At 39.9% G+C, this 14,966-nt stretch overlaps 1 protein-coding gene across 2 annotated transcripts in view; it reads right to left on the bottom strand.

Annotated features, from left to right (window-relative positions):
* smug1 (single-strand-selective monofunctional uracil-DNA glycosylase 1) overlaps window positions 1-3,346 on the bottom strand; it is a 4,901-nt gene extending 1,555 nt beyond the window's left edge. The window contains exons 1-2 of one of the 2 annotated variants that reach the window (XM_017692702.2): window positions 3,297-3,346; window positions 813-1,125 (exon numbers count right to left, since the gene is read on the bottom strand). In XM_017692702.2, coding sequence (XP_017548191.1) covers window positions 813-1,125; window positions 3,297-3,319 — 336 coding nt within the window. In that variant the 5' untranslated portion in view covers window positions 3,320-3,346. Of the gene's footprint in view, window positions 1-812; window positions 1,129-3,296 lie in introns of both variants that reach the window. The other variant, XM_017692701.2, reaches the window with a different exon arrangement.
* Window positions 3,347-14,966: the final 11,620 nt, after the last annotated feature.

Here is a 14,966-nt window from a genome sequence, read left to right as displayed (position 1 = left end):
ATGAATGGTGTTGGGCTTGCCAAACTCAAACATTTTCTATGGCATTTGTGACTATAGCACTTTGGCTAAGCTAACAATGGTTAGTTAGCAGGCCAAATATGCCACACAGCACAGGCTTGGTTCCAGCTAAATGAAGCTAATATGATCCCCATGTACAGGATATCTAAGAGCGCAGAGTCAAAAGGCTGGTGTTGAAGTGTATATAAAAATGTAAAATCTGTGTATATTTAGCTATTCAGGTGTGGAATGACTCATAATTTTGAAGTACTGTTATCATTTATAAATACCACAGTTCACCTTCTGACCATAACACCACTTAACCCTACCTGTTAGATATGGAACAAATTATACAAAATCACTGCTGATTTTAGCAGTTTTTAGTACCTTTGACTAAAGAATTCAGGATAGTAAATGTTTTTATTTATAACATACCTACTCACAGAGAAACACACTCAGCAGAATTCAGCAGCTGCCCACTGGCCTCTAGTAAATGTTTGAACAAGTTTTCTCAACAGGAAAACCCATCAAAATCACTGTCTGTGGAATCGACCACAGCCTACAGATGTGGCAGATAAATACCAGAGTGAAAACCACTTTCATTTTCATATAGCACTGTAGCTTATTAATATGTTAGTCAGTAAAATATGGACCATAGATATGTGACCTGAGATTTCATTCAAGTTCAGAAACTGAACCATGGCACCATTGTCAGCCATGGGTGCATGGTAAAGTAGTTGATACCACTTATGAGAAGGGCAGTCTGGATCATTTTCAATAGGTATTATATTTCCCACCTAAGGGGTTCCTCTTACCCCTGTCTGGGCCATTCCGAAGGGTCCCGGGTTCATTCCCAGAAAGAGAACGCTTTGGCCGCTGTGGCAGTACGTTTCCACATAGCAGCGATGTGTGTCCCATGCATACTCCAGTGGGTTGTAGGTGTATCGTATTGGATCTCCAAAGGTCAGAGTTCGCAGACGAGCATTGAGCTCCAGCTCAGCCTGAAGAAAGCAGGCTGCTGCAGTGGTGCTCTGGAAAAAGCCATCTGGCATCGAGGTGGCAGTCCTGAGTGTGCTGGGGTCTGCTGTTTGGACTTTCCCCTCCTGCTCTGCATCTCCATTATCCAGCCTACTGGTGCATATAAAAGGAAATATTTAATATGAAACAATCAATCATTCTCTGCATTGATGATTATTGTGATGTATTGAAGTTAAATAAACTTGGTGAATAAACTGTTGGATAAAGTGATTCAGGCAATGAATACAGCATATCTGCTAACAACAGACAAATTTCCAAGTTCAATAACGAGGTTTATATTGATTTAGAGGTCAGAATGGTCAGAACATAGGTAAATATCAATTTTATTTTAAAAAATACAGTTGCAAAGTAGAACATCAGACACACTATATTTCCAAATCCCATCCCATTCTTAGTCCATAGGGTTTAATATAAATAGGGCCACCCTTTGCAGCTATAACAGCTTCAGGTCTTCTCGGAAGGCTTTCCACAAGGTTTAGAAGTGTGTTTATGGGAATTTTTGACCATTCCTCCAGAAGCGCATTTGTGAGGTCAGTCACTGATGTTGGACGAGATGGCCTGGCTTGTTGTCTCCACTCTAATTCATCCCAAAGGTATTCTGTCGGGTTGAGATCAGGACTCTGTGCAGGCCAGTCAAGTTCTTCCACACCAAACTCGCTCATCCATGTTTTTATGGATGATGCTTTGCACACTGGTGCGCAGTCATGTTGGAACAGGAAGGGGCTGTCCCCAAACTGTTCCCACAAAGTTGAGAACATGAAATTGTCCAAAATCTCTTGGTCTGCTGAAGCATTAAGAGCTCCTTTCACTGGAACTAAGCGGCCAAGCCCAACTCCTGAAGAACAACCCTACACCATAATCCCCCCTCCACCAAACTTTACACTTGCCACACTGCAATCAGACAAGTACCGTTCTCCTAGCAATCACCAAATCCAGTCCATTGGATTGTAGGACAGAGAAGTGCGATTTGTCACTCCAGAGAACACGTCTCCACTGCTCTACAGTCCAGTGGCGGCACTTTACACCACTGCATTTGATGCCTTGCATTGCACTTAGTGATGTAAGGCTTGGATGCAGCTGCTCGGCCATGGAAACCCATTCCATGAAGCTCTCTGCGCTATTCTTGAGCTAATCTGAAGGACACATGAAGTTTGGATGTCTGCAGCAATTGACTCTGCAGAAAGTTGGCATCCTCTGCACACTATGCTCCTCAGCATTTCGCTGACCCCACTCTGTCATTTTACGTGGCCGACCACGTACCACTGACAGTTGACTGTGGAATATTTAGCAGCGAGGAAATTTCACGTCTGGACTTGCACAGTTGGCATCCTGTCATGGCACTACACTGGAATTCACCAAGCTCCTGAGAGCGACCCATTCTTGCACTAATGTTTGTAGAAGTAGTCTGCATGCCTAGGTGCTTCGTTTTATACAACTGTGGTCATGGAAGTGACTGGAACTCCTGAATTCAATTATTTGAATGGGTGAGTGAATATTTCTGGCAATATAGTGTATTTTAATCTGTCGTGGTGGAGGAATACATGCAGGGCATTATATGACAAAACAGTCCCAAGAAAAACAGATTTTACACTATATGCCATCATCAACATTACATACAGAAACTCAGAAAACACATGTAGGTTGACTGGTGGTCTTGGAAAATAAATAAAATGTCTATTGTGTTGTAGTCATGTAGTCACACACTGAAATATACAGAACAATTTGAAAAAACGGTTGAATTCCCTTCGATTTCAGTAAGTCCTGCCCTAATAAAACTAAAAGAACAACATGAAGAACACAACTTTGTTTCGTAACTTACACAGGCAGAACTTGAAGCTGAAGTCAGCTTTTTTGTTAGAATTTTCCCGTTACACCTTAAATGGAGCAGTACTGAATGTGGAAGGGGAAAATTCGAACAAGAAGCTGGCGATTAAAAAGCTGACTTCACTTGAGCGGTTCAAGTAAACTGGAATAAAGCCGTTTGAGAGGTATTTTCATTTCAACTCCCTCGCCAGCACCACTAAACTGAACTAACTACTGCATAATGAAGAAAGTTAAGCTGTTTTCATTACAAACCGAGATAACTAGAAATGGCTGTTAACACGAAGACTCGTTTAGCTTATTTAGCTCGCTAATAAAACTAATTTCGAAGAGCCACGAGCAAAATGAGCTAGAGTACATTTTTAAAAGTATTTTTACAGCTCATCGCTGATAACAGATGTCCCTTTTTCGTTCCCAGTTACACAAAAATCATCCTTTACCTCGAGCAATCATGCTTTATCATTCTTCGATGTAGCTTTCCGGCAACGAAAGAGACTCCGGGCACGCATTGCATTCTGGGAGGTGTAGTTCTATCCGGAATTTCAGAGGATGCTTAATGACAAGCTCAGTGTATGGCACACATAGGACGAAGAGAGGGCAAGGAGTGGCATTAATCTATTATTAATCTATTATTAAGCAGGGTATTGGTTACAGGGATTCACACTTACAAAAGATGGTTCTTCAATGGTTCTTTTAGTAAAGAAAATGGTTCTAAATAGAACCTTTGATGATGGAGAAAGTGCTGTGGATGATTATGTAGAGAACCTTTTTGAAAAGGCTTCTATATCGCACCAAAAATTTCATTTAGTGTTAGGATGTCAAGCCTGCACTCTTAAAATGATGGTTCTTCAAGGGTTCTTTAGTAAAGAAAATGGCTCTGTAAAGAACCATGGTCGTATAGAACCCTTTGCATGATTAAAGGGATTTTTGCATCAGTAAAAGGTTCTTTAGATTGGTGGAGAAAGTGTAGATGATTCTATATAGAACCTTTTTGCAAAGACCCCTATAAGGCATCAAAAGGATTCTTCTAGTATTACAGTGTCAAGCCTGTAACAATACAAGAACCCTTTTTGGTGCTATATTAAACTATTTTCAAAAAGGTTCTATACAGAAACATATAAAACACAGTCTTTATCAATCTGAAGAATGCTTTGAACCCTTTACTTATGAGTGTTCATGGTTCTATACAGAACAATTTTCTTCACTAAAGAACCCTTGAAGAACGATCTTTTTAAGTGTGCTCATTGTTTTCACTCAGAAATTTGGGGAACATGCAGTCAAACATCCTACTCTCTATAACAAATTCAGACCTGGGATGTTTTGACATTGATATAAGATCAATTTGATGATGTTGCAGGATAGTTGTTAAATCACTCAATCAATGCAGAGCCTATAATATTGAACAAAACAAAGTAAAGAAATCATATGTGACCAATTATCTTTTTTTATCACATTTATGAGTATTGATCTAAAATATTGGCATTTAAACCAGCCATTAGGGGTGTACTTTGTGTACTTCTGGTGCCGGTCCCAATGGTGAGGGTTGCGTCAGGAAGGGCATCCGGTGTAAAACTTGTGCCAAAACTATCATGCGGATCAGAAATATGATTGCCATCCCGGATTGGTCGAGGCCCGGGTTAACAACAACCGCCTCCGGTGCTGTTGACCAGCAGGGTGCCGGTGGAAATTGGACTACTGTAGGTCGAAGACCATCAAAGAGGAGAGGAGGAAGGCGGGTTAGAAGGCAGCGAGAGAGAAGGAAAGGCAGGAGTGTGGAGGTTAGAGTAGGGATTCTGAACATAGGGACAATGACTGGTAATGGTAGAAAGCTTGCAGACATGATGGAGAGAAGGAAGGTAGATATTCTGTGTGTTCAGGAGACCAGATGGAAAGGAAGCAAGGCCAGGAACATTGGAGGTGGATTCAAACTGTTCTATCATGGTGTAGAGAGGAAGAGAAATGGAGTAGGGATAATCCTAAAGGAACAGCTTGTGAAAAGTGTTCTGGATGTAAAGAGAGTGTCAGACAGGATCATGAGCCTGAAGTTGGAGGTTGATGGTGTAATTTTGAATGTAGTCAGTTCATATGCACCACAGGTTGGTTATCAGTTAGAGGAGAAATAGGAATTTTGGAGTAAGATGGATGAAGTGGTAGATGGTGTCCCTAGAGAGGAGAGATTAATGATTGGTGCAGACTTCAATGGACATGTTGGTGAAGGGAACAGAGGGGATAAAGAGGTGCTGGGTATGTATGGTATGAAAGACAGAAATGCGGAAGGTCAGATGGTTGTAGATTTTGCAAAGAGAATGGAAATGGCTGTGGTGAACATGTATTTTCAAAGAGGGAAGAACACAGGGTGACATACAAGAGTGGAGGGAGGTGCATACAGGTGGATTATATCCTTAGCAGGAGATGCCACCTAAAGGAGATTGGAGATTGGTAAAATGGTACCACGGGAAAGTGTAGCAAGGCAGCATAGGGTGGTTGTCTGTAGAATGAGATTAGAAACAAAGAAGAGGAAGAGAGTGAAGACAGAGCCAAAGATTAGATAGTGGAAGCTGAAGGAGGAGGATGGTTGCAGGCAGTTCAGGGAAAAATTGCAACAGGCCCTTGGGGGCAGTGAGGAGCTACCTGAGGACTGGGAAAATAGAGCTATGGTCGTGAGAGAAACTGGCAAAAATGTGTTGGGTGTTTCGTCTGGTCAGAGGAAAGAAGACAAGGAAAGTTGGTGGTGGAATGAGGAAGTCCAGGAGAGTATTCAGAAGAAGAAGGCAGCTAAGAAAAAGTGGGATAACCAGAGAGATGAAGGAAGTAGGCAGGAGTACTGTGAGGCTAGTCGCATAGTGAAAAGAATGGTGGCAAAGGCAAAGGCTCAGGCCTATGATGAGCTGTATGAGAGGCTGGACAGTAAAGAAGGAGTAAAGGACTTGTATCGTTTGGCTAAACAGAGAGATAGAGCTGGAAAGGATATACAGCAGGTTAGGCTGATAAAGGATAGAGAGGGAAATGTACTAGTGAGTGAACAGAGAGTGTTGAGTAGATGGAAGGAGTACTTTGAAGAACTAATGAATGAGGAAAATGAGAGAGAGAGGAGGATAATGGGGGGAGAGAGAGTGGATCAGGAAGTGCAGAGAATTAGTAAGGTGGAAGTGAGGGCAGCTTTAAAAAGGACGAAGAATGGAAAGGCAGTTGGTCCAGATGACATACCTGTGGAGGTATGGAGATGTTTAGGAGAGAAGGCAGTGGACTTTTTAACCAGGTTGTTTAACAAAATCCTGGAGAGTGAGAGGATGCCACGGAGTGGAGAAGCAGTGTATTGGTCCCCATTTTTAAGAACAAGGGTGATGTGCAGAGCTGCAGTAACTACAGAGGTGTAAAGTTGATGAGCCACACCATGAAGGTATGGGAAAGAGTTGTTGAAGCAAGGCTAAGGTGAGAGGTTCAGATCAGTGAGCAGCAGTTTGGTTTCATGCCCAGAAAGAGTACCACAGATGCAATCTTTGCATTGCGAGTGTTGGTAGAGAAATACAGAGAAGGTCAGAAGGAGCTACATTGTGTCTTTGTGGATCTAGAGAAGGCATATGATAGGGTGCCAAGAGAGGAACTGTATTACTGTATGAGGAAGTCAGCTGTAGCTGAAAAGTATGTTAGGGTGGTGCAGGACATGTATGAGGATAGTGAGACAGTGGTGAGGTGTGCAGTTGGAGTGACAAATGGTTTCAAGGTGAAGGTAGGGTTACATCAGGGATCAGCTTTGAGCCCCTTCTTGTTTGCAATGGTGATGGAAAGGTTGACAGATGAGGTCATGGCCCATGATGTTTGCAGATGACATTGTAATTTGTGGTGAGAGTAGAGAGCAGGTGGAAGAAATTCTGGAGAGGTGGAGCTTTGCACTGGAGAGGAGAGGAATGAAGGTCAGTAGAGACAAGACGGAATACATGTGTGTGAATGAGAGGGATGCAGGTGGAAAGGTGAAAATGCAAGGAGTAGAGGTCGTAAAGGTGGATGACTTCAAATATCTTGGGTCAACTATCCAGAGCAATGGACAGTGTAGAAAAGAGGTGAAGAAGAGGGTGCAGGCAGGATGGAGTGGGTGGAGATGGGTGTCAGGGCTGATGTGTGACAGAAGGATAGTAGCAAGAGTGAAAGGGAAGGTTTACAAGACAGTAGTGCGTCCTGCTATGATGTATGGTTTGGAGACTGTGGCTCTGTCTAAAAGACAGGAGGCTGAGTTGGAGGTGGCGGAGATGAAGATGCTGAGATTTTCGTTGGGAGTAACAAGGATGGACAAGATTAGAAATGAGCAGATCAGAGGGACAGTGAAGGTGGAGCAGTTTGGAGATAAAGCCAGAGAGGCAAGGTTGAGATGGTTTGGACATGTGTTGAGGAGGAATAGTGGATATATTGGGCAAAGAATGTTGGAGATGGAGCTGCCGGGCAGAAGGAGAAGAGGTAGACCTCAGAGAAGGTTTATGGATGTAGTGAAGGTGGACATGGAGATGGTTGGTGTAAAAGTAGAGGAGGCAGTGGATAGGGCAAGATGGAGGCAGATGATCCGCTGTGGCGACCCCTAAAGGCAGCAACCGAAAGAGGAAGAAGAAGAAGAAGATCTAAAATATTGGCACTTGAATATATAAATCAGAAAAACATACTTTTTGTGTTTTAATATTGGCTGTAACTATTAGACACTTTTACTTCTGCTCAAGTGTATTAGTAAAGAAAGTAATGTTTTTTTCCTCAGTGTCTTTTTAGTCTTTACTTTACCTCCTAATTCTATTTTGCTGGATTTAACTTTGTTCCGTTGTGCTGGTTCAGCTCCTCTTCTGCTTCACTATTGATCCCTCCTCTCACTTTGGAGCTTTAGTATTTTATTTTAGGCCAAAAAGATCCCAAAAAGACAAAATGGAGCTGAACGATTTGCAGTTCTTATGCTGATAGATGCTGGATGGACCTGCAGTTCTTTAAGTTATTTAGTACATGTAGTTTTTTGAGCTGCTACTTTTCCACTCTTACTTTTACTATTTCACTGCAGTAAGTATTTTACAGGAGAAAGATCTTTAGACTCTTTATCCAGCTCTTCCATCATGCGTACACCCGAACTGATGTGCAGCTTCTTTCTAATGGACCATCATGCCTCCACTCCCCCAAACTGTCCTTTATTTGACCCCCTCCCTCGTCTCTTCTCATACACATGCACAACCCTTGCTCTTCGTCGTTCTCTCTAGGAAAGGTCAGCCTTTAACACAGCTTTGACCCTGTCCTTGTGCCCCTTCGCTTTGACAGCCTACAACAAAAAGCCAAACTCTTCCTGACCTCAGCTGATTTCTACTTCTCGCTAGCTAGCAACAGCTGGTTTGTGTTCCAGAACCTACTCTTGGGCATAGATATGTGTCTAAAAGATCCAACCAGCCCCCTACACATCAACAAATTCGGCCACCTTAAGGTGCACACTTGTATGTTGTATAATCTCAATAGAAAAGCAGTGACAAATAGAATGCGGGCATAAATATTATAAAGCCCCCAGCATTGGGCTGTGGAGTAGTTAAACTGTGTTCTCTGTAGTGATGGAGATCTATCTATCTATCTATCTATCTATCTATCTATCTATCTATCTATCTATCTATCTATCTGTCTGTCTGTCTGTCTGTCTGTCTGTCTGCCTGCCTGCCTGCCTGCCTGCCTGTCTGTCTATCTGTCTCTCGGCCTATCTATCTTGTCTTGTCTCTGTAGTTAAAGGATGAGATCATTTTCTATGAAAAAGTCAGCTGCTGTGGTGTTTGGTGCCTATGTGTGATGTGGGCGACAGTCTCATTGTGGCCAGCAAAGAATTCCTTGATTTCTAGTTTAATTCTTCACAAAGTCCTCGAAATTACAGCTGCCAAAGATTCTTATTATCAGCTTTCACATTTGGGGCATTTGCACTCCTATGATACTGAGCTTGTGTATGTTTGTCCACATTCCTGCCCTGTTTGAGTTAGAGAGAGAGGAAGAGAGAGAGAAAGAGAGAGAGAGAGAGAGAGAGAGAGAGAAAGGGAGGGAGAGAGGGAAGGAATGAAGAAGAGAAGTGAGATATTTGGTGGAGTGCTACATTCGACACAAGCCCCTGGTGTCTGTCCTGTCTGCTTCTGTTGCCATGGCAGCTGCAGCTGAAACGGCAGCCGAGGCAGCCTGCCTGACCTCCGTCTGAACCTGCCTGGGGTCGGGAGGGGGGTGGGTGGGGTGGGGGGGGGCGACAGCTTGCGGCTCTCCAGTGACACTGAGCGATGAGCGCTGGAGAAAATGAGAGAGGAGAGCGAGAGAGAAAGGGAGTGTGAAAGAGAGAGAGAGGGAGGAAAAAGCGCAGTACCACACAGATGGGGCAGAGGAAGAACAGATGAGGAAGGGGAGGGGGTTTGGAGGCTGAAAGTGAAATTAATTGTAGTTAGAGGGGAGAGAATATGCAAAATGGTTTGTTATAGCTATGCAGACACGTCCTTCGGCCTGTTTAGTCACGTCATTGCAGTCTCCTTCTGCTGGATCAGGGATTTTTCTGCACTTTCTGCCAAATGCCAGGCAAGACGATGAGCTTCTCATCTGAGCATCATGCAAAGCTGTTGTGCATGTGTGTAACTAATATACTTTGTTCCTCAGAGTGGTGCCACTGAAAGACACCTTTGGTTCCTTACCTTTCACGGTATTTTAGGAAAACAAAAGAGGCTCTTCTATGGTTGACCCATGAGGCCTTATATATATAAAATGCTGTTGGAAGGAAACCTTGTATCTCCAAAATGGTAACTTTACAGAAGGAAAAAACATACTTTACTTTTAATGGAAGTCAAAGGAACCAGACTTTTTTCCATGTAAATTTGGGCCACTTCTTTCAGTTTTGCTCTGACAGCAACAATATATACAATAATATATATATATATCTATATATAAGTTCCTTGAGTTAATGTTGTCATAAAAACTATATATATATATATATAGTTTTTATGACAACATTAACTCAAGGAACTTTACAAAAATATAAAACAATTTCCTTTTAAAAGGTTATTCTTAAAATATCCAGAGTTTCTAAAAAAAAGCTACATTATTTCATGAAAATGGGACTAAAAATGTAAAAAAATTTGAAAATTAAAAAAAGTTTGAACAACATAGTCAAATTGCATGTTTTGTTGATTTTCTAAGTCACAGTATGTTAATATATTCCCTATACTCCAATGTGCCATTTGTTCTGCAAGTTTTAGTGCACCATTTCTTTTTATTTAGAGTTTTTATTTTGAGTTTAACACATTGGAAATCATAAAATGTTGTATACTTTTTGCTGTTCTATGTGCTGAAGTATGTTCTTTGTATCTATAGATAGATAGATAGATAGATAGATAGATAGATAGATAGATAGATAGATAGATAGATAGATAGATTATTTAATATCATTGTCAATTAATCTGATAAATAAATGAACAACCTAAATACTAGTTTTCTGTATATATTTTCATAAAGAAAATCACCCCATGGAATTTGTCCAGGGGTGCTCAAACTTTTGCACAGGACTTTATATCTTTTGCTTTTTAAAATTGTAATTTGAATTATTTAACAAACTTAATGTAGTGTAATGTTATACATTTATATTTATCATATGTAACAGGGGCAGCATGTCCATTTAAGCAATTAAGCGTTCCTTAATAACCATTAACAGTTTGTAATTGTTTTGTAAACTCATTTGTAGTATTTTCTCTTTATCTATGTTTAATGTACTTAAATGCACTCTCACCCTTTTGCTTATTTTTGTTCCTTTCATAGTGTTAATAACCAAACTTGACCGCAAGCTGCCCCAGATGTGTTCAATGTGCCAAAGACATTTTTACATTGCCTTGCTTGTCGTGAGAATCAGGTTATTACACAATATACACAGAAGAGAAAGAGACAATATATAGAGAACTAGATTAGGATGATTCTACTGAACTGGTTCAAGGCTAGAGCTGAAACACATTTAGGACTTTTAACTGATAGACTGATAGACTAAAATCATTTTGCTTTCAGTGACTCTATAACTTAATCATTTTTATTTTATTACAGCAACATGATTGAACACCCCATTCTGTCACTACCAAAACAATAATAACTACCCAAACTTTACCAGTAGTGACTGTTTCAGTAATGACAATTTTAACTCATTTTAAGCTCAAAAAGTCAGCCAGTAAATGACTAGCAAACACAGCTTTGAACAGCTATCCACACATAGAATCATGATATTTTTCATTAAAACACAAAAATTTGAATCTGTGTTTTGGTAGTGACAATTCTTAATGTGCCACACTGATTTTTAGACTTTGGGACACATTTACTTTAAAACAATGGGATCTAACTGCCCACCATGTGGCCATGAGGGACAGGGATGCAGTCTCACTGCTCTAAAATGCAGGGGTGTGGCTAAAATAAGACTCAACCCACAGACTAAAACTGTGTTTCAGTAGTGACTGAAAACGGGACAGAAATGTTTTAATTAAAAAAAAAATTAAACACACAATAAAAATAAATTGTTCAATGATGAAAAAGAAAAATATTTTTTTAAATAAAACTAAACAAAAATAAATTTAAAAAAAGTTATTTATATGTTATTTTCAGAAGTGTAAATTTGGGGGTTAGGGTTTGGGACAGACACCCACCAATAAAAAGTACCCTATAAATCATAATTTTGTATGTATTTAGTTTATTACTATCTTTATTTAATGCCTTATGTTTAAATAGATCAGAACATAATTCTTGTAAATAATTAAGGTCTGAATTCTTACTGAATTCTTAGTTTTTTGACTGTGGGACTCCAGTTTAAACTGTTCCTATGAATGATTCACATACTAAAAATACCACAGCTGTATAATAAATATGAATATATGCAGTTTCAGTATGAATATTATGCAATATGAATGAATATGAATGTGATCAGAGGCAAATGTGAAATACACTCACCAGGCACTTTATTATGCTATTAAAAGGTTGGGCCCCCTTTTGCCTTCAGAACTGCCTTAATTCTTCATGGCATACTTTCAACAAGGTGTTAGAAACATTCCTCAGAGGTTTTGGTTGGTTATTTGAGTTACTGTTGCTTTTCTATCATTTCGAACCAGTCTGCCCATTCTCCTCTGACCTCTCACATCAACAAGGTGTTTTCGTCCACACAACTGCCGCTCATGGACCATTCTCTGTAAACTCTAGAGATGGTTATGCATGAAAATCGCAGTAGATCAGCAGTTTCTGAAATACTCAGACCAGCCCGTCTGGCACCAACAACCATGCCACATTAAAACTCACTTAAATCCCCTTTCTTCCCCATTCTGATGCTCGGTCTGCACTTCAGCAAGTTGTCTTGACCACCTCTACGTGCCTAAATGCATTGGGATGCGGCCATGTGATTGGTCGTGATTAGCCATTTGTGTTAACAAGCAACTGAACCTAATAAAGTACCTAATAAAGTGGCCGGTGAGTGTAAACATTACTGTTACGGTTCAAGGTGCTCCTGTATAGTGTACAATCATAGAATTCGTAATAAATATACCTAAATAAGTAAGCAGATGTGCAGTGAACATGTTCAGCAGTGATGAACATAAAGCGATAAGTGAAAAATGAAAGCTGTCCTTGAATTTGCAGCTAAAAAGTGAGAAGACAAAGGCAGCACTATATGTCTCTGTGTTATATTATTAAAAACAACCCAAGACAAAAGTCTATGCACCCCTGTCCTGTGTTCTATGCTTAAAAAGCGCTCTTCTCCCTGAGCTGCAGTGAGAGGTCTGAGTGCAGAGCTGATCCAACCAGAAAGGAAGACATAAAGAGTTAGGCTGTCATCCTGCACATACGTGAGAATGAGAGAGAGCGCCCCAGAGAAGACTTTCAACTGGAGGTGCTGTGGATGAAGGGGTCAAGTGAGTTTACATCTGACCTTTGGCCGCAGCGAAGGCCACTGCAGTGAGGTCATGGCTGTGTGTTTGTTTTATTCCTCTATGGTAAACTGTGCGCACTGCGTATGTTGAAGGGTTTCTGTGTCAAATATATCTTTAAAAAGGCTTTTTCAAGGGTTCTTTTGAAAAGACAGTGATTGTGTATAGAACCGTGATGACTCAAAGAACCATTGCCTCATGTCTTGTTACCTAAAAAATGATTTCATGTGATAATAAGTAAATTAATTAGTTTTATTCAACCTAAATACATGCTTTGAATGAATGATTCGTTCAATCAATGTCATTCTTTTAGTTGAATACAATTAGTTTAACTGCTTGTTAATACATGAAGTATTTTTTGTAGGTTGAACTGATGGATCATTTTTGTTTGGTTTGGTTCTTGTCTATGATGGGAAGCCTGAAACATTTTAAGGAGAATTGCATGCATTATCTTATATATGAGGCATATTTTAAATACATTGTTTCATTCAAAATGTATTCCAATCACTAATGTACATTAAGCAAAATACTTCCATTTTCAGACCTGTCCAGGGTGTATCCTGCCTTCCGCCCGAAGACTGCTGGGATAGGCTCCAGCACCCCCCCGCGCGACCCTGACGGAGAAGCGGCTTAGAAAATGGATTGATGGATGGATGGACTTCCATTTTCATACATTTTCAAATATATTTCATACCTACATTTTGCATGTACCTTTGTAAAAACTTTTTGGTATAGACTTCTCTTTGCTAATCAAAGTTCAAAGTGTAGGCTAATCAATCCAAAAATTGATTTTTGACAAAGCAGGAGTGGCAATATGGCAAATATATTGCATCACAATACTTAAAGGCATTTTCATGATACACAATATGCTTCACAATATTTCATTTTATCTGAAAGCAAGTTGGAACAGACAAAATAGAACCTGTAGTGCCTCAAATAAAAATACTATGAAAATAAAAATAATAATAAACAAACACCTATAATCATTTTAGTCAGTGTTTTATAACTGCACTAATTACAATTATACAGGCCTAATTAAGCTCTAATTGTATAAAAAACAGTCAGTGTTCTTCAAGTATGACTGTATGACTTGTCAGTTCAACCTGAAAAAGTACTTCATGTAGTAACAAGCAAATAACCTCATTTATTAAACCCCCAAAAAAATACATTTGTTGAAAGAATCATTAGGGTGTATTGACAAGACATTTTTACAAACATATATGAATATATGTTTGAAGCCATATGAAAACATATTGTGGCATTTATCACAGTTAATGATAAAATACTGTGATATCACTCACCCCAGTAAGAAAGTTTGTGACATTTAGTGCATTAGTTAAGCTGGCTAAAGAGTGCAAATGAGCCAAAAGCAATGGGATTCCAAAGAAAATTGAATGCTTTACAGTATGTAAAATGTGTATTATATACTGCCTTCAGTGATGACCTTCTAATTTAAAAATGAATCTTTGTTAAAAAAATGTCAAGATCTCTGTGTTATTTTGGACCATTCCAACTGGTCCATTCTTTGGTCCATGCTGACTTTTTAAAAAGACAATTGTAAAAGAGAAAAAAGGTTTCATATTTGAATATATTTTCAGAGCCATATTATGATATTATGCAATTGTTTTAAATATTTAGGGGGGTTATTTTGGCCTTGCAGTCAGAAAATGGTCCAGGATCTGCTGTAAGGCCATGCAGTAAAGTCCCTTTGGAAAGTGAGTCACACATTGCCTCCTGGTGGCCAGCTGGTGTACTACGTCCATCCTGCTGACAGATGACTTTGAAATGCCAAATGTACTGCATTAAACTGATTTACCCCAAACTGCTCCCAAAAGACAGGTGATGAAGCTTTCGACATTATACATTACATTGGACTGAAATATTTCAGCCTTTTCCACATGATAAGTCACATTAAACTCCTGGAACACAAATCTGAAAGGCACACGGTACCTATCTCAAGTCATTCAGGACATCAGCTGTAAGTATGATATGTTAAGCTCTTCATGGTCCTTGTTGTGATTGCCCAGAACAACACGAAATAATAAGCAAATTGAAACTGTCAACACTGTGATACACACAGAGCCAAAAAGCCCAGCATTTTTGGTCACCAGCAGCCTGAGCTCTTTATTACTTTAGACAGTTCTGCAAAACTGTCCAAAAGCCAAGCTACAGCACAGAGTGTATCACCAAAGAACA

The sequence above is a fragment of the Pygocentrus nattereri genome, chromosome 21 (genome assembly GCF_015220715.1).
Source record: "Pygocentrus nattereri isolate fPygNat1 chromosome 21, fPygNat1.pri, whole genome shotgun sequence".
NCBI lineage: Eukaryota > Metazoa > Chordata > Actinopteri > Characiformes > Serrasalmidae > Pygocentrus > Pygocentrus nattereri.
The sequence above is the reverse complement of the archived record's forward strand: the minus strand, read 5'-3'. Positions and strand labels throughout refer to the sequence as shown.